This window comes from Zingiber officinale, chromosome 4B (genome assembly GCF_018446385.1).
Source record: "Zingiber officinale cultivar Zhangliang chromosome 4B, Zo_v1.1, whole genome shotgun sequence".
Taxonomy (NCBI): domain Eukaryota; kingdom Viridiplantae; phylum Streptophyta; class Magnoliopsida; order Zingiberales; family Zingiberaceae; genus Zingiber; species Zingiber officinale.
In genome coordinates this window covers 133,699,710-133,721,374 of record NC_055993.1, presented here as the reverse complement: position 1 = coordinate 133,721,374, position 21,665 = coordinate 133,699,710, and the positions used below count along the sequence as shown (strand labels likewise).

General features: G+C 34.2%; 1 protein-coding gene across 6 annotated transcripts in view; it reads left to right on the top strand.

The window, feature by feature from the left end:
• The window catches only part of LOC121976845 (eIF-2-alpha kinase GCN2), a 100,725-nt gene that overhangs the window by 10,570 nt on the left and 68,490 nt on the right, over nt 1-21,665 (top strand). For 5 of the 6 annotated variants that reach the window (XM_042529227.1, XM_042529225.1, XM_042529228.1 and 2 more), the window contains 7 exons: nt 2,059-2,520; nt 4,138-4,269; nt 4,347-4,433; nt 4,537-4,623; nt 4,712-4,808; nt 10,922-11,039; nt 17,078-17,132. In XM_042529227.1, coding sequence (XP_042385161.1) covers nt 2,059-2,520; nt 4,138-4,269; nt 4,347-4,433; nt 4,537-4,623; nt 4,712-4,808; nt 10,922-11,039; nt 17,078-17,132 — 1,038 coding nt within the window. The remainder of the gene's footprint in view (nt 1-2,058; nt 2,521-4,137; nt 4,270-4,346; nt 4,434-4,536; nt 4,624-4,711; nt 4,809-10,921; nt 11,040-17,077; nt 17,133-21,665) is intronic. The other variant, XM_042529226.1, reaches the window with a different exon arrangement.

Genomic DNA, 21,665 nt, shown 5'->3' with positions numbered 1-21,665 from the left:
GTTGACAATAGGTTTGGTGCCGGGTCGTGCCGGTTGGTTGGTGGAACGAAATGTTTTGCCTGTTTCGATATGCTCGGTACGATATTTCAATCCTTGGCTCGAAATGTTACGGTTTTGTTTTCATATTTTTTCGTGTTGATATGATTTCAATATTTTTTCAAATATAAAATATATCAATTAATTTTTTTTATTATATTTGATCCTTATAGATGCTTATTATTTATTTATATTTGACATGTTGCATGATGGGATTAAGTTTTGATATCATCTTATGAAATGCTTGATTCTATTGTGTAAAAGTCGATTTAAGTTAACTAAAATTTTAAACTATATTTAATTTAGATATATTTTCATTAATTTAAAATTAAATCTAATTTATATATAAAATAATTTACTTTATTAGTAGTAATACATTTTATAAAGTTAGAAATTATATTATATTTAATTTTTTTATTTAAGAAGGGAAAATGATAATAATTTTTAAAGAGGTTAAGATGTTTTGTTTTTCCTTTATTTACCTTAAGAGGTATTTTTTACTTTATTTATTTTGATGGAGAAAAACAATAATGAATGAAAGATGAAAAAAAAATTAATAAGGAAGAAAAAAAATAATGGATAAAAGAGAAAAAAATTAAGAAGGAAAAATTAATAGGGAAAAGGAATACCTATTAAAAAAATAAAAAATTAACCTTGTAGATTAAAAAAAAAAATCGTTGTTGCTGACTTGCTGTCATGAGTGTCCCATCCTTGCCGAGCTGCTGCGCCCTGGAGGCCGTGCGGGGGTCGTGACACCTTCTACATCCTCGGAGAGGTCGCCACGGGGATATGACACCCTATGCGACCTCCCGAGGTCGCGGTTGTAGTGTTGGTATGGTGTTTGAATAATAAAACCCCGGTTGTACCTATGACTTTAAGGGGATATCTGTAAACATACATTCTCCATTTTCTCCACAGTCAACGATAAGGTGGATTTCATTAAGAAATCATGGTTGAGGAAAAGGGCTAGATTGAGACTAAGAAGTTAAATCAAGTTGCTAATCAACACAAGTAAAAGTGTTGGTTGGAATTGAGAATTGTATGGAACTGTAAAGGTCTAAAATGGTTATGTTTTATTTTTCTTATTTGTCATATTATTTATTTTCAAAGTTTTAATTTCATTTTGTTATTCCAATGTTATCAAGCACAATTACATGTCTATTTTTTTGTTATGTGGAGGCGAATATGCTCGCCCCCAGCACCCCCGCCAACTCGTCCCAGGGCCAACACGGAGGAGGTAAATCACGGACGGCTACTAGCCTTTGGAATCGTGACTAGCACATAAAGGAGGCATTTACCTCGGCTTTACCGAGATTTGAACCCCAGACCTCATGATGGCAACACCTCATGTGCTAACTACTAGACCGTCCCGAGGGGACTGGTCCATAACTTAATATGACTATAGCCATGGCTGCCGACTACAGGCATGTCTATTTACCATAGTTTAAAATCTCGAATGGTTTCACCCAATACAGGCGAAACATTTCGTTCCGCCTGTAGACCGGCACAGACACACCTCCGGTGCTGGCGTGCCGAGAGGCCCTGGACGTGGCGCGATGGCCCGGCGATGCGTCCGGAGGCGTCGTGTTGGCTTGGGGTCGGGAGCTGGTGGCGAGGAGCTGGGGCCGATTTCAACCTAGGTTTATTAGGTTAATACTTTTAATCAACTCCTATGATTGAGATAATTTAGACTGACTTTATTAAAGTCTAATAAAATTATCCCATTAATTTAATATATATATTAAAAAATATGTTATTATTTTTAAAAATATTTTTTATGTTTAAATATTTAGATTATTTTTTATTTTTAGTTTATATATTTTATATTTTTAAAAAAAATCAAAACTATATCGGCACGACATGATACGATACCGAAACTATATCATTCTAGTTCGAGACCAAAATTTTGGCATGATTCGAAATTTTAAACCATGTTATTTACTATGTTATCTCGCTCTCTCTTACCTCTAAAATTTGAGTTTTATAGTCCAGTCTAGCTAATGTTGTGTTCTACTATGGCAGATACCTTATGTTAGTTCTAGCATAAAGAGTGAGGAAGCAACATCCCAGTTTGACACATACTGTTATTCCGATGGGTCTTCTGTTTATAGTTTGGTTGATCTCTACAGTGACTTGTGTGGTAATGATGTAACATTGAGTCATGTCAAAAAAGCTATGAATGGCAACTCTAGCAAAACATTTAAGATAGAAGTTAGGCAAGCCAATCTGAACAACAACAATATCTATTTGGATTCTCATACTTCGGCTAATCCTGAAATTCCTGTCAGAGATGATAGTTTGCTGCAAAATAGGAAATATGAAGCAATAAATCTGATAAAACATGGGGATTCACTATCAGCTTCAAAGCTAAATGTTGTTGCTGAAGAAGGTGACAATGACACAACAAGTTCATCTCCAAAGGCTACTTCTATACCAATGTCCCCAGATACTTTGCAGAATATTAATGATAGCACAAAGCATGAGGTATGGAAAAAAGTTCATTTTTTCTTTTTTACTTATGAAATGCTTGCTATGCCTCGAAAAATAAAAAATTTCAAGTGTTGACGAATGAGCTTATTAAAATGTATTCTTGACACCTTGACCTTTTAGTTTACTTGTAAAAATTCTTTTTGTTCAGTGTGCTGCATTGTTGGTCCCACATTCTTCCTAGCTAGAAGTTTGGATGTTGCCATGTGTCTGGTTTGCAGTAGGTGACTATAAGTTTTTAATTTGGGTAGCAAGGTAAAAATGATCATCAAAATTTTATGTATTTTTTAGACTGATAAAGCATAGATGGTTTAAACTAGGCAGCAAGTATCCAATTTTGAAATGATAGTACCTCAATCCATCCCAGCAACTTGAGATGCCAACTCAGTAACCTGGTGAAAGCACAAGCTTGGTTAAGAGTGTTGGTTTATTCAAGCAAAATTTAAGTTACCACATGATAGAGTTGCCACAGCATGGACTATAAGCATGTGACAATTAAGCTTCAATTTTAAACTTTTCAATAACACCGAAACTATCTTCTTTAAGGAAGTTCAAGGTATGATTGGTTGGAAAACTTAGAGACAATTTGGAATGCCATTATTATCATAAAGCTGTGTCAGTCCAAACTATAGAAAAGTATAAACTATAAATTCATTTGAAACATAGGTTTGACATAGTCAAATCATGGCCTGACTCATTTTGTCACAGTAAAATATCAGTACCTTTACAAAATCATTCCAGACGGTCAAGCCTGATGCTGAAACCAAGATTTAAAAACTGTGGGAAGTTTGTGTTTTCCAGTACTTGCTACATGTCATGACATTTATAAAATTAAGCATGTAAAAATGCACACGGGCAATTCTTAAATATATTGTGCTCAAAGCAGGCTAGTGTGGAAATCTTGTGTAATTAGTAATTGATGTGATATTTGTTCAACTTCTCGCCTTATGTTTTTTTTTGAGCATTATTAACCAAAATATCTTGAATTTTTGAATATTCACTATCATTGTGTTTTGTTTTCATTTAGCTAGGGGTGTAAACGAGCTAAGCCGCTGCGAGCTATTCGGATCTCGGTTCGAAAAAAAGTTCGTTCGATTAAATTAACGAGCCGAGCTCGAGTTTGATTTCGAGCTTGAAAACATTATCGAACCGAGCTTGAGCTTAACAGTATTTGGTTTGTGAGCTCGCGAACATGTTCGTTAAGAGGCTCATTTATCTTATTATATATATATATATCACATAAATAATTAATATAATAGTATATTATTAATTATTATAGCTAATTATCTTAAACGAGCTCAAACTAAGTTCGTTTAATTTTTAAATGAGCTTTTTTTGAGCCGAGTTTGAGCTGAACTTGAGCTATTTAATTTTATTACGAGCCTGACATTGTTCTCTCTTACAGCCTTACATTTAGCATCATATTTATTACATGTTTGAGTAGTTTATCTATCATGGAAATCAACTTGGAAACACATCGCATTTATAGTGTCTGAAATTGATTGACATATCTATGGTTGTTTTCTAGCTTAAAAATATCAGATTATTTATTTAAATTAGTAGAATTTGCCTAAGATCACTGTTTTAGGTTCATGTACCACATGATCTTGACAGGACATGAACCTTAGAGAGCAGGTAGCCGAGAATGATAATTTCGGTTCAGATGATTTATTCTCAAGTTCATCTAGCTATGTTTCAGTTACAAGTGATAATGACTCTCAAAGTAGAGGAAAAGATCTTCTTCTGGTGATCCTCTTTTCCAACTATTGTTCTCTCTTCTATATGTAGAACTTTTAAGCATATTTCTTTGTCTTTCATGTCAGATACATTTACTTCGCATTGCTTGCTCTTCAAAGGAATCACTAACTAATGTTTTACCAGAAATATCACTGGAGTTAAGGAAAATAGGGGTATGTGTTCCTTAGGCATTTGCTTCACCACTGCCACCATCACCTCCTATTTTCATCTATTGTTTTTTATTTACTATTTAACTATAGTTTGGAGTTTGAACAGGTTCTTTCAGAATGGGCTAGGGATTTGGTTGCTGCGCCCTCTTCAGAATTTACTGAGGCATTTAATAATGCATTTGGACGACAAGTTGTTAGTTTGCTTTGTGTACTTTTGTTTCAATAATTTGAAGATTGGAAAATTTGGGGGTTAGTTGTTTCTTTTGCATGCTTTCTTATAGGCATCTTCAAGGTTCTCTGAGTTTTGGAGAATGGACAGTAGTTCATCTAAATCAACTTCACGTTACCTTAGTGACTTTGAGGAAGTTCGCTCACTTGGTAAGTTGACCATCCAGTGTGCAGCATGCATGATCTGTTTGCTTCTTTGGCTTTAGTTTTCACCTTATATATAGGAATCTAAGAATTATAAAATTAATGATATTGTTTAATGTGAACATAATATGGCTTAAGCTTTCATGACAGAATCATGTGACTTCTGGTTTTGAGTTTCACAGTAAATAATTAAATAAAAGTTCAGCTTATGGGTGATATTTTCTTCCCTATGCATGTAACTAGTGCTAGTTTTTTGAAGTTTTGCATCCAGCCATCCACTCATATTATGATTGGGTATTCTTGTATGATTTCATTAGACAAAACCATCTTGTTTTATTTAGTTAGTGCTGGCCATGGGCCGGATTCAGTTTGGACCCAACCTAGAATCATAACCGGGTAAATAGGCAAATTACCCATTGACCTAGTTCAATGGGCCAGAACCGTAACAAGCTCGTCTCTATATGGGCCGGTTATGGGTTGGACCCAAAGTGAACCGATGAATTGGTGGTTTGAGCTGCCGGTCCAAATTATTATTTCATTGGTATTTATTTTTAAAAATCTCTAATTTTTTAAACTAGTTTAGATTTTTTCAAAGAGAGCCTCTCATTTAATAATATTTATAACATTTTAATGATATTAATGGTGTGATTAAATGTAAATCGGCTCATCTGTTTTAAAATTTTCAGTGTAGGACTATTCCACCCTTCTCTTGAAGTCAATTTTTTAACCTATTTGTTTTGAGTTTTCTAATGTGAGTCTATTCCACCTTCAATTCATTAAATTTGTTAATCTTATTTAACTATTAATAGGTCGCTCATTGGTCTTAAAATAACTTTTTTTATCCATTCAACACATAACTTTTTGAATTTACAGAGACCATTTGACTAATATATTCAATAATAGTTTACTAAGGAATATAATTTGTTCAATAATAAAATTATATATGTAGTGAAGAGTATCATCAAACGTACAAAATTAATCAAAAAAATATAACTAGTACGATATATATGCCTCATCACACTAAAATATAACAATGTTAATGTTGATAAAAAAACCATTGGTATTAAGTGCAAGATCAATTGGTCTTGGTCTATGATACATTATTATAGTAAAAGTGAAGATAATTATAGAATATTAACATTCAAGGGATCAAAACTTGAGAATTATTTTATGTTTTCATTTGTTTTCAGTGAAATAGCTAGTGAGTCAGATTTCGATATTTTACAATGGTGGCTTTAAAAGACCCAAAGTTATTCCATTCTCTCTATCATAACAAAACTCGTCCAATGTCAACTATTGTTGTAGAACAAATATTTAGTTCTAGAAATAATATCTTGGATGAAAGACGATCTACTTTGGCTCCTGATCCTTTGGAAGCTTAGCATTGATGATTGGACAAAAATTGCAAAAAGAATAAAAAAGAAGCAACTTTCGGAGGACAAAGTAGAAGATTTTAATACAGAAGGAACAAACGAACTATGTGAACTTTAATTCCTTTATATCCTAAGATACGTAGACAACTTAAATAAGTTCATATTTTTTTTTCATATTTATATATTTTTTTAAAATAAAAATAAAATTTTTTAACCGTCGTGAACAGTTCCGGGCAGTGAACCGTGACCGTCTTTAAAGGTTAAGATTAAGGGTTGAGATTTTTTGAACCGTCATATCAGCGATGTCGAACTGTCGATTTAGAATCACGTATGGATTTATTCAAAAATGATTGCTTCATGAGTTGAGTTAAATATTATTGGTACAGGTAGTACTTAATACATTGGTACCATAGTTACTACAATGATATTGTGCAGATTTTAGCTATTGATATTGTTTGAATGCTACAATTATTCAAGCAATTCATACATCACAAACAAATAATTATTTTAATTGAGGATGGTTTATATTGTTTTTTTATTGATTGAACTCATTTCAATAGATTTTCAATTAGGTTTATCCATTTATAGTCCTTCAATTAGTTACATAATTACAACAACCACCAAATCTTTGTCTCACCAAGTGAAGTCGACTATATGGATCCTCTTATGCCATTGAGCTCGATCCTTTACTATATTACTATCTATTGATGAATGAATTTTATTGATCAAGGTTAGTTCCAAGTTCAGTTAAAGGAGAAGGGTTGCATTAGAGACCATGGTTTAAAGTGTTGTGCCGAGCCGGTTGAAATCGGCAAAACATCTTGTTCTGCCCGGCGACCGACACGATCCCGACATCAGACCCGCGACAGTTGGAGGCATCACACGACCCCACGACCGCATCAGAGGGGTCGCATAACCCCTCCACTACCACTGCGGAGGCGTCGTGTGACCCCACGACCGCTGCAAGAAGTCATGCGACCCCCCACTGTTTGCGCGACCTGCGGTAGCGTTGAAGTCGCGCGAGCTCGCCAGTGGTGTCAGATTTTGAATTTTTTTAAATTAAATTTAGGTTAATTATTTTAATCAATTCCTATCTATGATGGAGATAATCTAAGGAAGCTTTATTAAACCCTAATAAAATTATCTAATTAATTTTATATTTTATATATTTTAATTTAAAAATTATAATAAAATTTTTATTTATTTATCTATTTTCATATCTTTTCCTTTTTTTAAAGATTATTTTTTATATTGTTTATTTTTTAAATATTTATGTTAAATATTTTATTTTTAATTCATATATTTTATATTTAAAAAATACTGAAACTATATCGGCACAGTACAATACGGTACCGAAATCATATTGTTCCGGTCCAGATCGAAATATCGGCATGGGTCGAAATTTTAAACCTTGTTAGAAACAGTGCAACTGGCGTAAAACATAGGCAAATGTTATGCATAGATCCATCATCTCCATAACATTGCTTGCCTATTATATCTGTATTGTTGCATGCATTTACAAAGAAAATCTACACAAGATTATGGAAGCTTCTTGAAGTGACCAGTTTATTAAATTTTCACTTTGAATTCCATCTATAGGTTTGCTTACACCTTTTAGATCTTAAAGCATCCTATGTATCCATAGTTATAGATGGAGACATAGAAAGTAGCCACTATTGACATAGAGAAATTATGAAGGTTAATCTCCTGAAGTAGTCCCCTTTATATCTATTTTCTCATTGTCATTTTACATTCACCTCCTTAAGTTTAGTATATTTTTAAGTAACTCCTAATCTGTTTACAATTAGATCTTTAACGTCCCTATCAATTTAGTTCAAAAATATTATACAACTTGTTGCAAACGGCTTAGCCTTCTCAAAGATTTAGTAATTCTGCCAATTGATTAATGCAACTAACAAAAGAAATTATCTCTTTGGACTCTATATTTTCCTTTATAAAGTGACAAGTAAGCTTTATTTGTTTTCTCTTCTTGTGAGTACTAGAAGGTATATGCATGACAGTAACATTGCTAGTGTCAGGGAAACGATCAAAGAAAATTGTAAAAGCGAGATACAAGTGACCTAACCAATGCTTCTCACAGATGAGAGCATGGTTTTTAGTGCTGAGTCATGCCAGTTGACACGAGCAAAATTCATCCTTTCACTAGTTGACTAACATGTGAAATGACTGACATATTAGAATGAAGGAAATGAGAAAGGAGGAGAGGGGAGGAGTGTTGAAATGATGAAAAATTGAGAGGGAGAAGGAGAGAAAGGAGGAGAGGGAAGAAGGAGAGGAGTGCTGCAAAAACAAAAAATTAGAGGGAGAGAAGAATGATTGAGGGAGAGAGGGAGGATAGAGGAGAAGGAAAAGTACCAGAGATGGGAAGCAGGCAAATGACACCAGCGTTTCATACTGACATTTGAAAACCCTTGATGTGCTACAACACGTTTCAAGATGAATTGAAATAGTAATTGTTATTTTTTTTTAACGTACCATTTCAGGTGGGATTCAAAGTCTCTTAGATATAGGTATTTATCTATCTTTTCTTATTCTTATTTTCTTTATTTCTTTTCTTCTTCTACCTCCAATTTACTCCTAATATTATATGTTTAAACACTAGCATGATACCAAAAGAATATCATTCTAGTTAAAAACCAAAACTTTAGTATGATTTGAGATTTTAAATGTTAGTACAAATATTAAATTTAAGGTCTTGCTTGTCTGACTCATGATCTCCTCGTAAAGAAATCAAGGAAATTGCACAAAGGAAGAAGAGTAGTAAGGAGGAAGAAGTAGTGGGCATGGGAAATACTTACAAGACTTGTTGGTGTTGTTATATGTAGAGAAAAAGACCATATTTTTCTTGCATGAGAGAGGTAGTTAATGCCCATTTTCATGACATTTGAGGAGAAACCTGGAAGGCTTATGCACATGAGACAATTGTAATAATTAAGTTTGATCTTGGTTTCCATATCAGGTTGGATGAAAAAGGAGAATATTTAGACAAGGATAACACTAGATAAGAGGAAATAATATCAGCCCGCTAACTAGCACATGAAACTATTTGAGACAATGAAGTTGAGTGATGCATGCGATGATGAGCACTAAAACGACATTAGAGCCTTCAGATGAGGTTTGTGATGCTAACAACTCGATCGAGGTTCCCCTGAAACAAGCAAGGCTTCTGCAAAGACAAGTGGTGTGAGGCTTCTATGAAGCAATGTGATGATGATTAAGGTTTTTTTTATTGACTTTCCTCTTTTTCTTTCTCGTCTTTTCATCATCTTCTTCTTTCCTATCTCCTCATCAGTGTCTTCATATATAGGAAGAAGGACCAACACACTTTGAACTTCCTATGTGGGAAAATTTACAATTTTACATTCCTACTCTACTAAGCAACAACTTACAGTATTGACTTTTAATTCACTTATGATCTTTTATATCTAATGTTTCACGAAGACATTGAAGTCTATTATTGCATGTTCATGTGGATTTAGCTTCTCGCCTTTTGATCTTTTTTTCTCTTTCCTTCGTCCTTGTTGGTGTCTTCAGATATACGAAGAAGGATTATAACTCTTTCAATTTCTTTGTGAGGAAATTTGTAACATACCATTTCTACTTTACCAAGCAACACCTTGCAGTATCAACTTTTGATCCACCTGTGATCCTTCATAACTGATGATTTGTTAAGAGATAGAAGTCTATCACTGCATTTTATGTGGTGGAGCTTGATTATCTCTTGAATTTTTAGATATTTGGCTGAAATTTAATATTGATTTTTAAAGAATATTATATTTTCACTTTTTTTTTGGATACATTCAAGATACATTACCATGGTGCATATTGTTTGAGAAGATATTATTTTAGTCAATGAGACATGTGAAAGAGTGAATGCAAAACTTGAATCTTAACTAGAGACATTGACATAAAAGGATTTATGTGTAGTAGAATATTTACAGAAGATATAGAATTTAAGTTTGGTAGTATTAGAGGTAGTAAGAAAATTGTTAAACTAGGAGATGATAGAGATGTTTTACATAGGATAAAAGATGAATGATTGAAATGCAGGACGTTGATTTTTTTTTTTTTGTGATTGTAAGGTACTTCTAAAGCTTAAAGAGATATTTTACTAATCGGCGGTTAGAATTGCTATATTATATAAAGTTGAATGCTATGAAACGAACACACAATTAAAATATAAGAATCACAGAGATGAGGATGTTAAGGTGGATGTGTGGATATATGAGGATGAACACGATAAGAAACGACAATATTAGAAAGAAAATCAAGTTGTGCTTATGGAAGGAAAACTTCGAGATACACATTTAAGATTATATTTGGACATGAACTTAGGTATTCAATAAATACCCTAATTAGGTTATGTGAGACCATGACAAATACACATTAATAGAGGAAGAGGGAGTCATAAAAGATTTGGTTAGCAACGATAAAATATAATAAAATTCATTTCATTTAAATATAGATGAGGATATAGTAGGGGATCAAGTCCAATGATATAAGAGGATCCATATAGCTGACCTAGCATAGTAGAATAAAAGATTTGGTTGTTATTATTGTTTACTAATTTTTCAGTTTTTATAATTACTTTTTGACATTTTAATATTTAATTCAGTTCTTGAATGTTTTAATGTTAATGTATCTATATTTTTAATTACCATTTGACATTTTAATATTTAATTTAGTTCTTGAATGTTTTAATGTTAATGTATGTATATTCTGCAGGCCGTGGGGCTTTTGGCCATGTTGCTTTATGTAGAAATAAACTGGATGGACGACAATATGCTCTAAAAAAGATTTGCCTTAAAGATGAAAATCTTCATGTTAACGAGAAGATATTGAGGTACTGTTCTATTTACTAGGTCATCTGCTAAGTTCATCTTTTATTTGTTTCCTATACCATTCTTTTTCTTCCATGCACTGGTCAAGGCTTTGAAATTTGGGACCTTTTCTAAAATGAAACATGCTTGGTGTTCAGCTTCGTAAGAGTTTGATTATGTTTTTTCATTATACACAAGGTCAATTAAATCAATAAACTTGAACAACTCATTAAATTGTATGAAGAAGGTTGAACATATAACGTATTCAGCTCATGAATTGTTTGTGAACAATATTCATCAACAAAGCTGTTATCAAACTTGTAAATAAATAAACTCTCAAAATGAACAAACAAGCTTATAAGATGAAGCACATTAACAAACCAAACAACTTTAAAAATGTAAGTGTTTTAAAAACCAAATAAACTTGAATTGAGAACTTGATAACATCTAAATGAGCCAATCTTGAACTAAACTCAAGCCAAGCTTGAACCATGTTAAACTCATAAAAAAGAAACTAAGCCAAGTTTGAACAATCGTTTTAACGGCTTGGTTCATTTTAGGCTCAACTTGGCTCGGTAAACAAGCTTGAAGAATATAAAGCTTGGCTCAACTTGGCTTATTTACAACCCTAAAAAGCTGTTATTTGTTATTATGAATAACCACTTCGAATCTTTCACCATGGCGAGTAGAGACAACGATACAGGTTAACCAAAAGAAATCAACCAAATATGAGGGCTTGATTATGCCTTACTTTTTTCGCTTTAACATTCTGAACTCTTTCACCCATAGACCACCTAGATCTATCATAGAACATGTAAATGTCAGCACTCAACCTTAGAGAATATAAATGCAAGCACTCAACCTCAATCAACCTAGATGTGATGATCCCCTGATAAACCACAAAATCAAATCACCCAAGCTATAGCACAATTTGTGGAGAGGGAGAGCGTCACACATACTTGCTTTTCACGTGCTGTTATATGTATGCCATTATCTTCCGTGCTGAAGATGGTGGCAGCTATTGGCACATAGCTGAAACATGAGATGAAGAGTAACACTAGAGAATAAAGCAATATTCACTCGTCACTGTAGGATCCTTCACATGTCAGAGCTGACTCTGCTAGATCTAAGAGGGAAAGGGTTTGTGCTTGAATGGGAATCAGGAACGGTAGGACTTTTGCATACATGAGGCAACTCCATAGTTTGTTTCCTCTCTCACATCTTGAACAACTAACTGTTTGGGAATTATCTAAGTTGATAGTGTGTTAATGGGTATTGGCTCTGTGAATATAACAAGAATACTTGAACACCCATATATACTTTAGAGGTACAAGTATTCAGTATTCTTTTAACTATCCTTGATGGTGCATATAATTTGTGGAAATTTGTGAAGATTCACCGGGAAGTAACATAGGAATCCTACATTATCTTGGTTTTGTTATGCTACCTTTCAATCTCATGGGACATGTGAGATCCAATCTAACTTTATTTATTCATGGGATTTGGGCTGTCCAATATATATATATATATAATATATTATATTATATTATACACAATATTATAATATAATTTAAGATATAATATATATATATATATAATATATTATATTATATTATACACAATATTATAATATAATTTAAGATATATTATTAAAAGAAAACAATATATAGCTTAATGGAGAGATATGAGCTATTAAGGTAAATTTGCATAGTTCGGGACAAATAATATGTATTTAAGTGTAGATTATTGTTGGGATAGAATATTGATACAACACAAGAATAGAAATTGAGTGTTGGAAGGTTTGTGGGGTAGGCATATGCAATTAAGTGGGAAAGGAGCATAGAAAGATTGTAGAAATTTAGGTATCACATCTAAGGGTTCCAAGGCATCACCCATAGGGAGATTGCATCATAGAACTTGAATTCTCATATATATATATATATATACTCATAACAATCATAAAGAACTCATAAAGATTCACACAGGAAACATAAAATTTCATAAAAGACTTACATAAAAAATATAAACACTCATCAAGACTCACATTGGAAACATAAAGAACTCATAAAAACTCTTAATTGACGCATTAGAAGTTAAAACACATTGGAATTGCTAAAAATTTATAGCAGATTTTTTACTTTGAAACTTTGACTTTAGACATTTGGAATTGGTGAATTTTATATCATTTCTAAAATAGGCTCATCACTTTCCAAAGTATGCCAAATTAAAAGTTGGGCTTTAAAATTTTTATTTATGCATTTATAAACTTTTACTTGGAAACAGTCTCTTGCAAAAAGCAGGGTAAGGCTGCGTGATCCTTCCTCGGGACCCCGCATGCAGGAGCTTCGTGCACCGGGTTGTCCTTTTTTTTTTATTTATAAACTTTTAATGGAGATTACCACTTGTCTCCATCAACTTTTCCCAAGCGAGAAAAATTTGTCCCTCACGAGTTAAAATCATGGAATCTTTCATAGAGATCTCACAATCTAGGGAGTATTCCTGTAACAATTTTAAATGAGCGGCGTGCAGTGGATCTATTCATTGAACTGTTATATGCCAAACTCAACCATAGCAAGAACTTAATCCCATGTGGTAACATTATCTCCAATGAGGCGACGAAGTAAACACTCAAATTTCTATTGACTATATTTATCTGACCATGGTGGAAAGAAGAAGAAAACTTCAACTTTGTATTCATCAATTTCCAGAAGGTTCGTCTGAAGTAGCTTATGAACTTTACATTTCAGTTAGAAACAATTGTGAATGACAATTCATGAAGACGAACAACTTCCTTGAAGAAAAGTTTAGCAATGTCAACAACATTTAAACTTGTTGAACATGGAATAGTGTGCCATTTTTGAAAAACAATCCACTACCACAAATATAGAGTCATGCCCTCTAATGGTTATAGGAAACAATCATAAAATATATGCTTAGATCTTGCCATGGTTTGTGTGGCACAAACAATGGCATGTATAAATCAATATTTTTTTTTCTTTCTTCCTTTGGATAATTGGCATGTGCGACACTTAATCTTGGCCACATCTTTCTTAAGGCTAGGCCACTAGAAGTGATCTTCAACTGTTGCAATATTCTTATCCCTTCCAAAATGACTTGCTGCCTCTTCAACATGTAACTCCTAAGTCACTTGTTCACGAAGAGAAGAATTCAGTAAACAAAGTCGGGTTCGCTTAAAGCAATAATCATTATGCAGTGAAAAATTTGAGAATTCTCCATCCAACAAACAAAGTAGTAGCTGAAATCCTACCACTTGTACAATCATAGAAGAAAGAATATATACACTCTGCTATGTGCATCAACTCCTTTATTTTCAACACCAAATTTGTGTTTAATTACGGAAGTATATTCTTGCAAGAAGGGGACCTATTTCCCATGTCAGTTACTTAATTTTGTTGAGAGTTTATGTATTGAAGAGCTTGGTGATGTTAATATAAAACTAACTCTTGTGGAAGGAGGTATCGTTGCCAATAACGTAAAACTTGAATTAGTGCATAACATTTTATCATAAGTACTGTTATTTTGCCTCGTTCAACTTCTCACTAAAAAGTGTAATAGGATGCCCTTTTGACTTAGTACGCCTCCGGTTTCAACATTTGATGCATCACACACCACATCAAAAACCTTTGAAAAATCTGATAGCCGTCGAGGAATTATTGCTTCAACCAACCTTTTTCTTATTTCTTAAAAAGCTTGTGAAGCTGTGTTGGTCCAAGCAAATTGATCTTTCTTCTTGCAATCAGTTACAGGTGTCATAATAGTGCTGAAATTTTTGATGAATTATGTATAAAATATTGCTAGGCCACGAAAACTTTGAATTCTTGTAGTGTCTTAGACAATGACGACTTTTGGATGACTTTTATCTTGTCCGCATTTGCCTCTAATCCCGTGAATGGAACAAAAGATCTAATCCTCTGAATGACACCATAAAATCTAAGAATACCATAGAGGAAGTCATAAAGAAGTTTTTTTTTATAAAATTTATGTAGTGCTTCTTTGTGCGAATAACTCTCATAACTTGTCTCAAATGGGTAAGATCTTCTTTACACTGTAAATTAAGTTATCATTGAAATAAATAACAAGAAATTTTCCAAAAGTTTATAAAGCACATAAGTGTGCTTTGAGTATTGAAAAGATCAAAAGGCATCACAAGCCATTCATAAAATCCATCTTTAGTCTTCAAATGTTTTCTATTCATCTCTAGGTCTTATGCGTATTTGATAATACCTCTTTTTCAAATCAATTTTTGCAAAGATACAAGAACCGACCAACATATCCAACATATCATCATGGGGAGTAATTAGGAATCAATATTTGGTGATAATCCTATTGATCGTACGACTGTCAATGCACATGCACTAACTACCATCTTTCTTTGGTGTCAACAATGCAGGGAAAACACATGGGCTTAGACTTTCCGAATTAAACCCTTGGACAGTAGCTCATGCGCTTGTCTTTTCAATTTTGTGTGACCCCTTGGATTCATTTGATATGTTGGTAGATTGGGTAATTATAATCCTGATATAAAATCAATAGCATGTTAAATTTTAATTCTTTTGAAGCTACATCATAAAAGTCATTCTATAACATAGCAGTGATTTTTGGAGGAACTGGGGAAGCTTTGACCTCTTTGATTATAAGAGCATATATATCAGACCTTTCTTTACTATTCTGCTGAAATTTTTTCTTGATGTGAAGAGAATTTGGACTATTAGTAACATTCTGTCTTTTCTTGTTTGTATTTCCTCATTTCAGCAATCTGCATTGATTTCCATAATACTTTCTTATTGAACACGAAAGTATATATAGTCTCCTTGCCACAATGATGCTCATCTCGATTATGCATCCAAGGTCTCCCGAGAAGTATATGAGTTACTTTTTCAGGGATAATGTCACTCCAAATAGAGTCACTATAATTTTCATTGGAAAGAGAAACAAGGCAACGTTATGTTACCTGAATACATGTGTTAGCTGTCTGACCTTTTACATGCCATCAAGATGTTCCATCATGCGAATGAGTATCTAATCTCGTTGACTATCAATCAACTTTCCTCTAAAGCTTCTCCTGGATCTTGTTGACATTTTAGCTTAGGCTTTAATATGAAACATGGTGCAACATGAAAAGATAAATTTAGTATTGGAAGGTTTGTAGAGTAGGAATTCAAAATTAAGTGGTAAAGAAGTGTTGAACGATTGTAGAAACTTAGGTATCACACCTAGTGGTTCCTAGGCATCAAACCATAGGCAGATTGCATCACACAACCTATGAGAATTTTCAAAACTCAATTTCTATTCTATAATCCCACAATTCAGCAACATACATATTTATACTAGTAGATGACCTCATAGAAATCATAAAGGACCCAAAGATTCACATAGGAACATAACAATCATAAAGATTCACAAAGGAAACATAAATGATTCACGCTTTAATTTTTCAAGCATTGGAAGGTTAAATACATTGGAATTGCATTTTTGACTTTTAAACCCTTCAAACCTTTGGAATTGCTGAACTTTATATAATTTCCCAAATAAGTTCATCATTTCCCAAAGTATGCTAAATTTAAAATTAGGTTTTGGAATCTTAATTGCTGCGTTTAATGGAGATTGTCACTTGTCTCCATCAAACATGTTGTCGCATCCATATCTGTATTTGTTTTGGCTTGGAGGGTCTTTGCATTATTTCAGCACTAGGGATCCTTGAAGGGATAAAACAAGCCAAGAAGATTAAAAGATTTCATTTTTCAAATGTGTTGTAGACATTTGTGGTTTCTGATGATTATTAAGACTACTGCAACTTCCACAAAATTTATCTCGTAGTGATTATGTGTTTGCTGAAAATTTGTATTACTTCTTAAGATGCTTGCAAATTTAACCAACCAGTCAATGGCTGGATCACATGTGGATATTCTGAGACTATTTCTTTGTTTCTAACTAGCCACTGTTTATACTATTTTTAATAATTGAACTTCATCATTACATAACCTGTAGACCATGCCTTGCTTTCTTGTTAACCCTCTCCACTTTTTTACATGTTACTCAGAGAGGTAGCAACACTCTCAAGGTTGCAGCACCAACATGTCGTTCGTTACTATCAGGTTTTTGTGCTAGTACTTTTTAATTCTCAATTATTCATTCAATTAGGATGAGGTACTCTCATCTTTAGTGGTGTACTATGATTTGATGCTGTGTGAGTCATAAGTAGCCACTATAGATCATTTTATGTACTCTTGAACTATGATATGAAATTTTTTCTTTTCAAAAAAAAAAAATCAGGATGAGGTAACAGAAATTCTCCTATTGGTTTAACCACCTATCCTTGATGTTTTTGGGTAATTACCATGATTTTGCACTTCTGAGTTCTTCTTCTCATGATTAGTATCTTATTGCTCCATTTATGAATTCTTTTGGAACCATACCAAGATTTTAGAAGCCAAGAATCTTATTAGGCGCAGATAAAATATATATTATTTTTTATTTATCAAGCTAAGCTTCGTGTAGAGTTTGTTGAGGACGAAATGAGTCTTTCTATTTCATTCTATGAGAGACATTGGATCAAGATTTAAAATCTCGAATTGTGAGTCATGTTGGAGTCTTAATCTTTGACTAGAATGATACTATTTCAATATTGGTATTGTTGCCAATGTTTCGAAAATATACTGTTAGTGGCGAATTAGAGTTGGAAGGAGGAAGGAGACAAAGAAGTAAAAGAAGATGAGACAAATAGCTATTTATGTTCGGTTTTAATATTTCTTATGGAATGATCCAAGTTTGATATTATCTTGTATGAACACAAGTTAAAAAAAATAGCATTAGCTCAATTCATCGTAACTTGTGTTGTAGCATGCTAAGGGGCGTCGAGTGTTGGAATGATAGAATACTCGTTGACATGATTAACACAACGACATAAATATAGGATGTATTGTCTTATATCGAGAAATATCGAGGTTCGATAATCTATCAAAATGGTATTAATGTTGCGAAAGTCTGGCTCTGGTTGCTGGGTTGTATATTGATTTTGTATAAGTTCTCAATTATTGGATAATTTAATATTGTTAGAATAAATAATTAAATATAGTTTTTAAAATAAAATTGATTTATAAATAACTCGAATTAAAATTGGTCTATCTATAATAATAAGTATATAAATTAAAACAAAGATATATAATAATTATATAAATTAACTATTTATTCATTTAATTAATTATTAATTAAATAATATATATTTTAAATAGTAAAAAATATCAAGTAAAAAAATATAAAATAATAAAAAATTATTAGAATATAAATCTAATTTATAAGAATTTTTAGAATTTTTTTAGAATTTTTTAAAATTTTTAAATGAAATTTAAAATAATATAAAATAATAAAAAAATATTAGAATATAAATCAGAATTATTATATATTTTTTTTAAATTTTAAATGAAAATTAAAAATAAAAATAATAAAATAATAAAATTTCAAAATAGTAATTAAAAAAATTTATTAAATTTATTTTAGTTTTAAATATATTTTTTATATATTTTATTAGGATAATTTAATTAAAGTTCAAAAATATCACACGTACTTTAAGAATTGTTTAAATTAATTAAATAGAAAATTTAATTTTCTTAGCGAAAAGAAACGCTATTGCCCGCCTGTGGCGGATCGGGGGACGCGTTTGACGACGTTAGAAGCGTTGCCTGAGGCATCTCGTTGCGTCGGAAGCGTTGCCAGAGGCTTCCCGCGACGCCTTCAGCTCAGCCGGAGGCGTCCCATGACTTCTTCGACACCGCCTGCGATGTGTCTCGAGACAGGGACGCCTCCAGTGTCGGTTTCGCCCGTCTGGCGAAACGGTAAAATCTTTCCGTGCCGAGCGGCACGGAACGACATTTCATTCCATGATGGCAACGCCTCTCTGAGTCTTAAGTTAGTCTCCAGGGGTGAAGCTTAAGAAAAATCAGAATGTAGTGAAAGAGCTAGTTCGAGAGTACACTCCAACAAGTGAGGATTTGATCCCCTTTTATCAATGTCGATTTTACCTTTTCATATGACCTGTTCTTGAGCTTGGAAAGCCGTTGATTGCTAGGGATCAATGTAGATCCCTCAACCATGGTGAGGGAGTTTTGTTTAGAATTGGTCTGTTCATGTCAGGACCATACCTTGTTATAATCCCTCGGCAGCTTGTTACAATGGGGCATGCACCCCTTTGTGCTTTTTACAGGTTGGAACCATTACTTGTGGAGGCCATGCCATGTTACGACTTCTATTGAGGCCATATCTGTAGCGGGATGGGGTCTGTGGTCCCTTTGAGGGATTAAACCTATCATGTAGGGGTGGATGGAGATCTACACTGTTCGAAGGGGTGACCTTGATGGACTGAGAGCTCAGATGCAGAGTCAAGCTAATCCTTTCCATGCTGGGAGGTGCCGAGCTGTAGTGATTTGGGCGGTTGGACTCATGAGGTTGCCCTGAGGTGTTCTCAAATGTTTAGGTGTCTCAATGCCCGAAGGATTGAGAGGGGTACTCAGGAGGTTGAACATTCAAAAGCTAAGAAGGCTACTCGAGGGGCCGAGCACTTGGATGTTGAAAAGTGTACTCGGGTGGTCGAGCACTTGGAAGGTGAGTGGGGTATTCTGGAAGTCGAAGGGATGAATGGGTGCTCAAGAATGAGTGTTGGGTCCCAAGGCGTTGCTAGATGCCATGTACACCTAGCTTAATGGTAGGTCTGCTAACTTGAAGCTAAGCCACATGACTAAAGTTTGATGAGTTGGAGGGGGAATCATTTTATGGGGTATCACAAGTCCCCCATTGAGCTGGGTCAAGGCATAGAGTCAAATGAGGCCTAATTATTCAGAGGATAATGAAGCTTCTAGAGGCGCCACTTCATGCCTGATTTTCGAATGCGCTGCAATTATAATGCCTATGCTAGCTGTATTGTGCTTGAATCTTCTGACAGTGGGTGCAATTAAAGAAAGGGTCCATGATTCACTTGCTTTTTAATGTGACTGTGTTGGTTACCCTTTCCTTGGCTTTACTACGTTGTCGGATATGGCGTTGGGGATCCTGAGGTTGATCTTCATTGTCAGATTAGGAGCAGATCCCATTTGCAGATTATGATATCCCAAAGTTTAACAGGGGCTTGAGATGCTACGTGCCGTTTATCTTGCGTGGTGATGCTCCAAAGGAGGTATATCTGTTGTTCGAATAAATGCAGGGTGTATATAAGGTCTATCTCTCCCTCCTTCCTATTTCATTTCTTTCCATTTTCCTCTTCCTGTAGCCTTTATTGCTCTTCTCTTCCCTCTGCCTGTTTCACACGGAGATGGTTGTTAGTGGTGAATGCTTCGCAGTGGCTGACAATCATGAGAGTAAGCTGATAGCCAATACTAGGGTTATGCTAAGAAAGGCTTTAGTGGCTTCAATTGAAGTCCCTTAGTTTGGACTTCCGTCCATCTTGATTGATCCACTTTGATGGGATACACAACTTCTTGTGGGGCCTCCGTATGCCCATTCATCCCTTTAAAAAAATGTAATACCATATAATACATATGTGGTAAGTACCCTTCTGAAACCAATGAATTGAGATATTTTCTTATCTACTTGTCTTTTTTTAAATATGTGTTGTTTTGCTTGAGCCAGTTTGTTGGTAGGTAAGAAATCCAATTCAATCCTATGACTAGGAAGAGCGGCGAGGTTGATCCTGTGACTCTGAGGGCTGGAGAGGTCGGGGGTAGGGTAAACAAGTGCTCCAACTTACTCCGCTTGGTCTTGTGACTTAGTGAAGTTAGGGAGAACATTATAAGGGTAAACCAACTTGATCTGTGCTTTAATGAAATCAGGGAGATCATTATAACCCGCCTAGTCCCACGACTTAGCGAAGTCGGGGAGAGCATTAAGGAAAATCCATCTCGTTAATAAAAAAAGGTTAGGCAGAGAATTCACGACTTAGTAAAGTTAAGGAGAGCATTAAGGGAAATTGGCTAAATCCCGCCACTCGATGAATTCGAGGAGAGGATTAAAAGGAAGACCCACTCGACCCCGCGATTCAATGAAGCGAGGGTGAGCATTAAGGAAAACCTTTTAAATTCCGCGACTCTGTGAAGTGAGGGAGAGCATTATAAGGAAGACTTGCTTGATCCTGTGACTGGGCGAAGTCGGGGAGAGTATTATAAGGAAGACATCTATGAAGTTGAGGAGAACATTATGGAAAATCTGCCCGATCCAATACTCGACGAAGTTAGGGAGAGCATTATAAGACCCCCTCAAACCATTGACTCGGTGAATTTGAAAAGAGTATTGTAAGACTTGCTAGATCCCGCTCAGCCCGGGGAGAGTGTATGTGCTCATTCTTGCTCTGATGAGTGTATCTAATTGATTCCACTGAGGTTGGGGAGAGTGTACTAGAAAAAATCTTACTCGATCCTATTGAGACTGAGGAGAGGTGCTCGATTCGATCCCGTTGAGGTTGAGGAGAGTGTATAATAAAGGAAATTGAGTCAATCTTGTGCAGGTCGGGAAGAGTGTATATACTCAATCCCAATGTTCAGAGATAGCATATGTGATGCCCCTATTATTTTTTCATTTATATATATATATATCACTTGCACATACTTCCATAATGGGTTCTCAATTCAACTAAGATACATAGA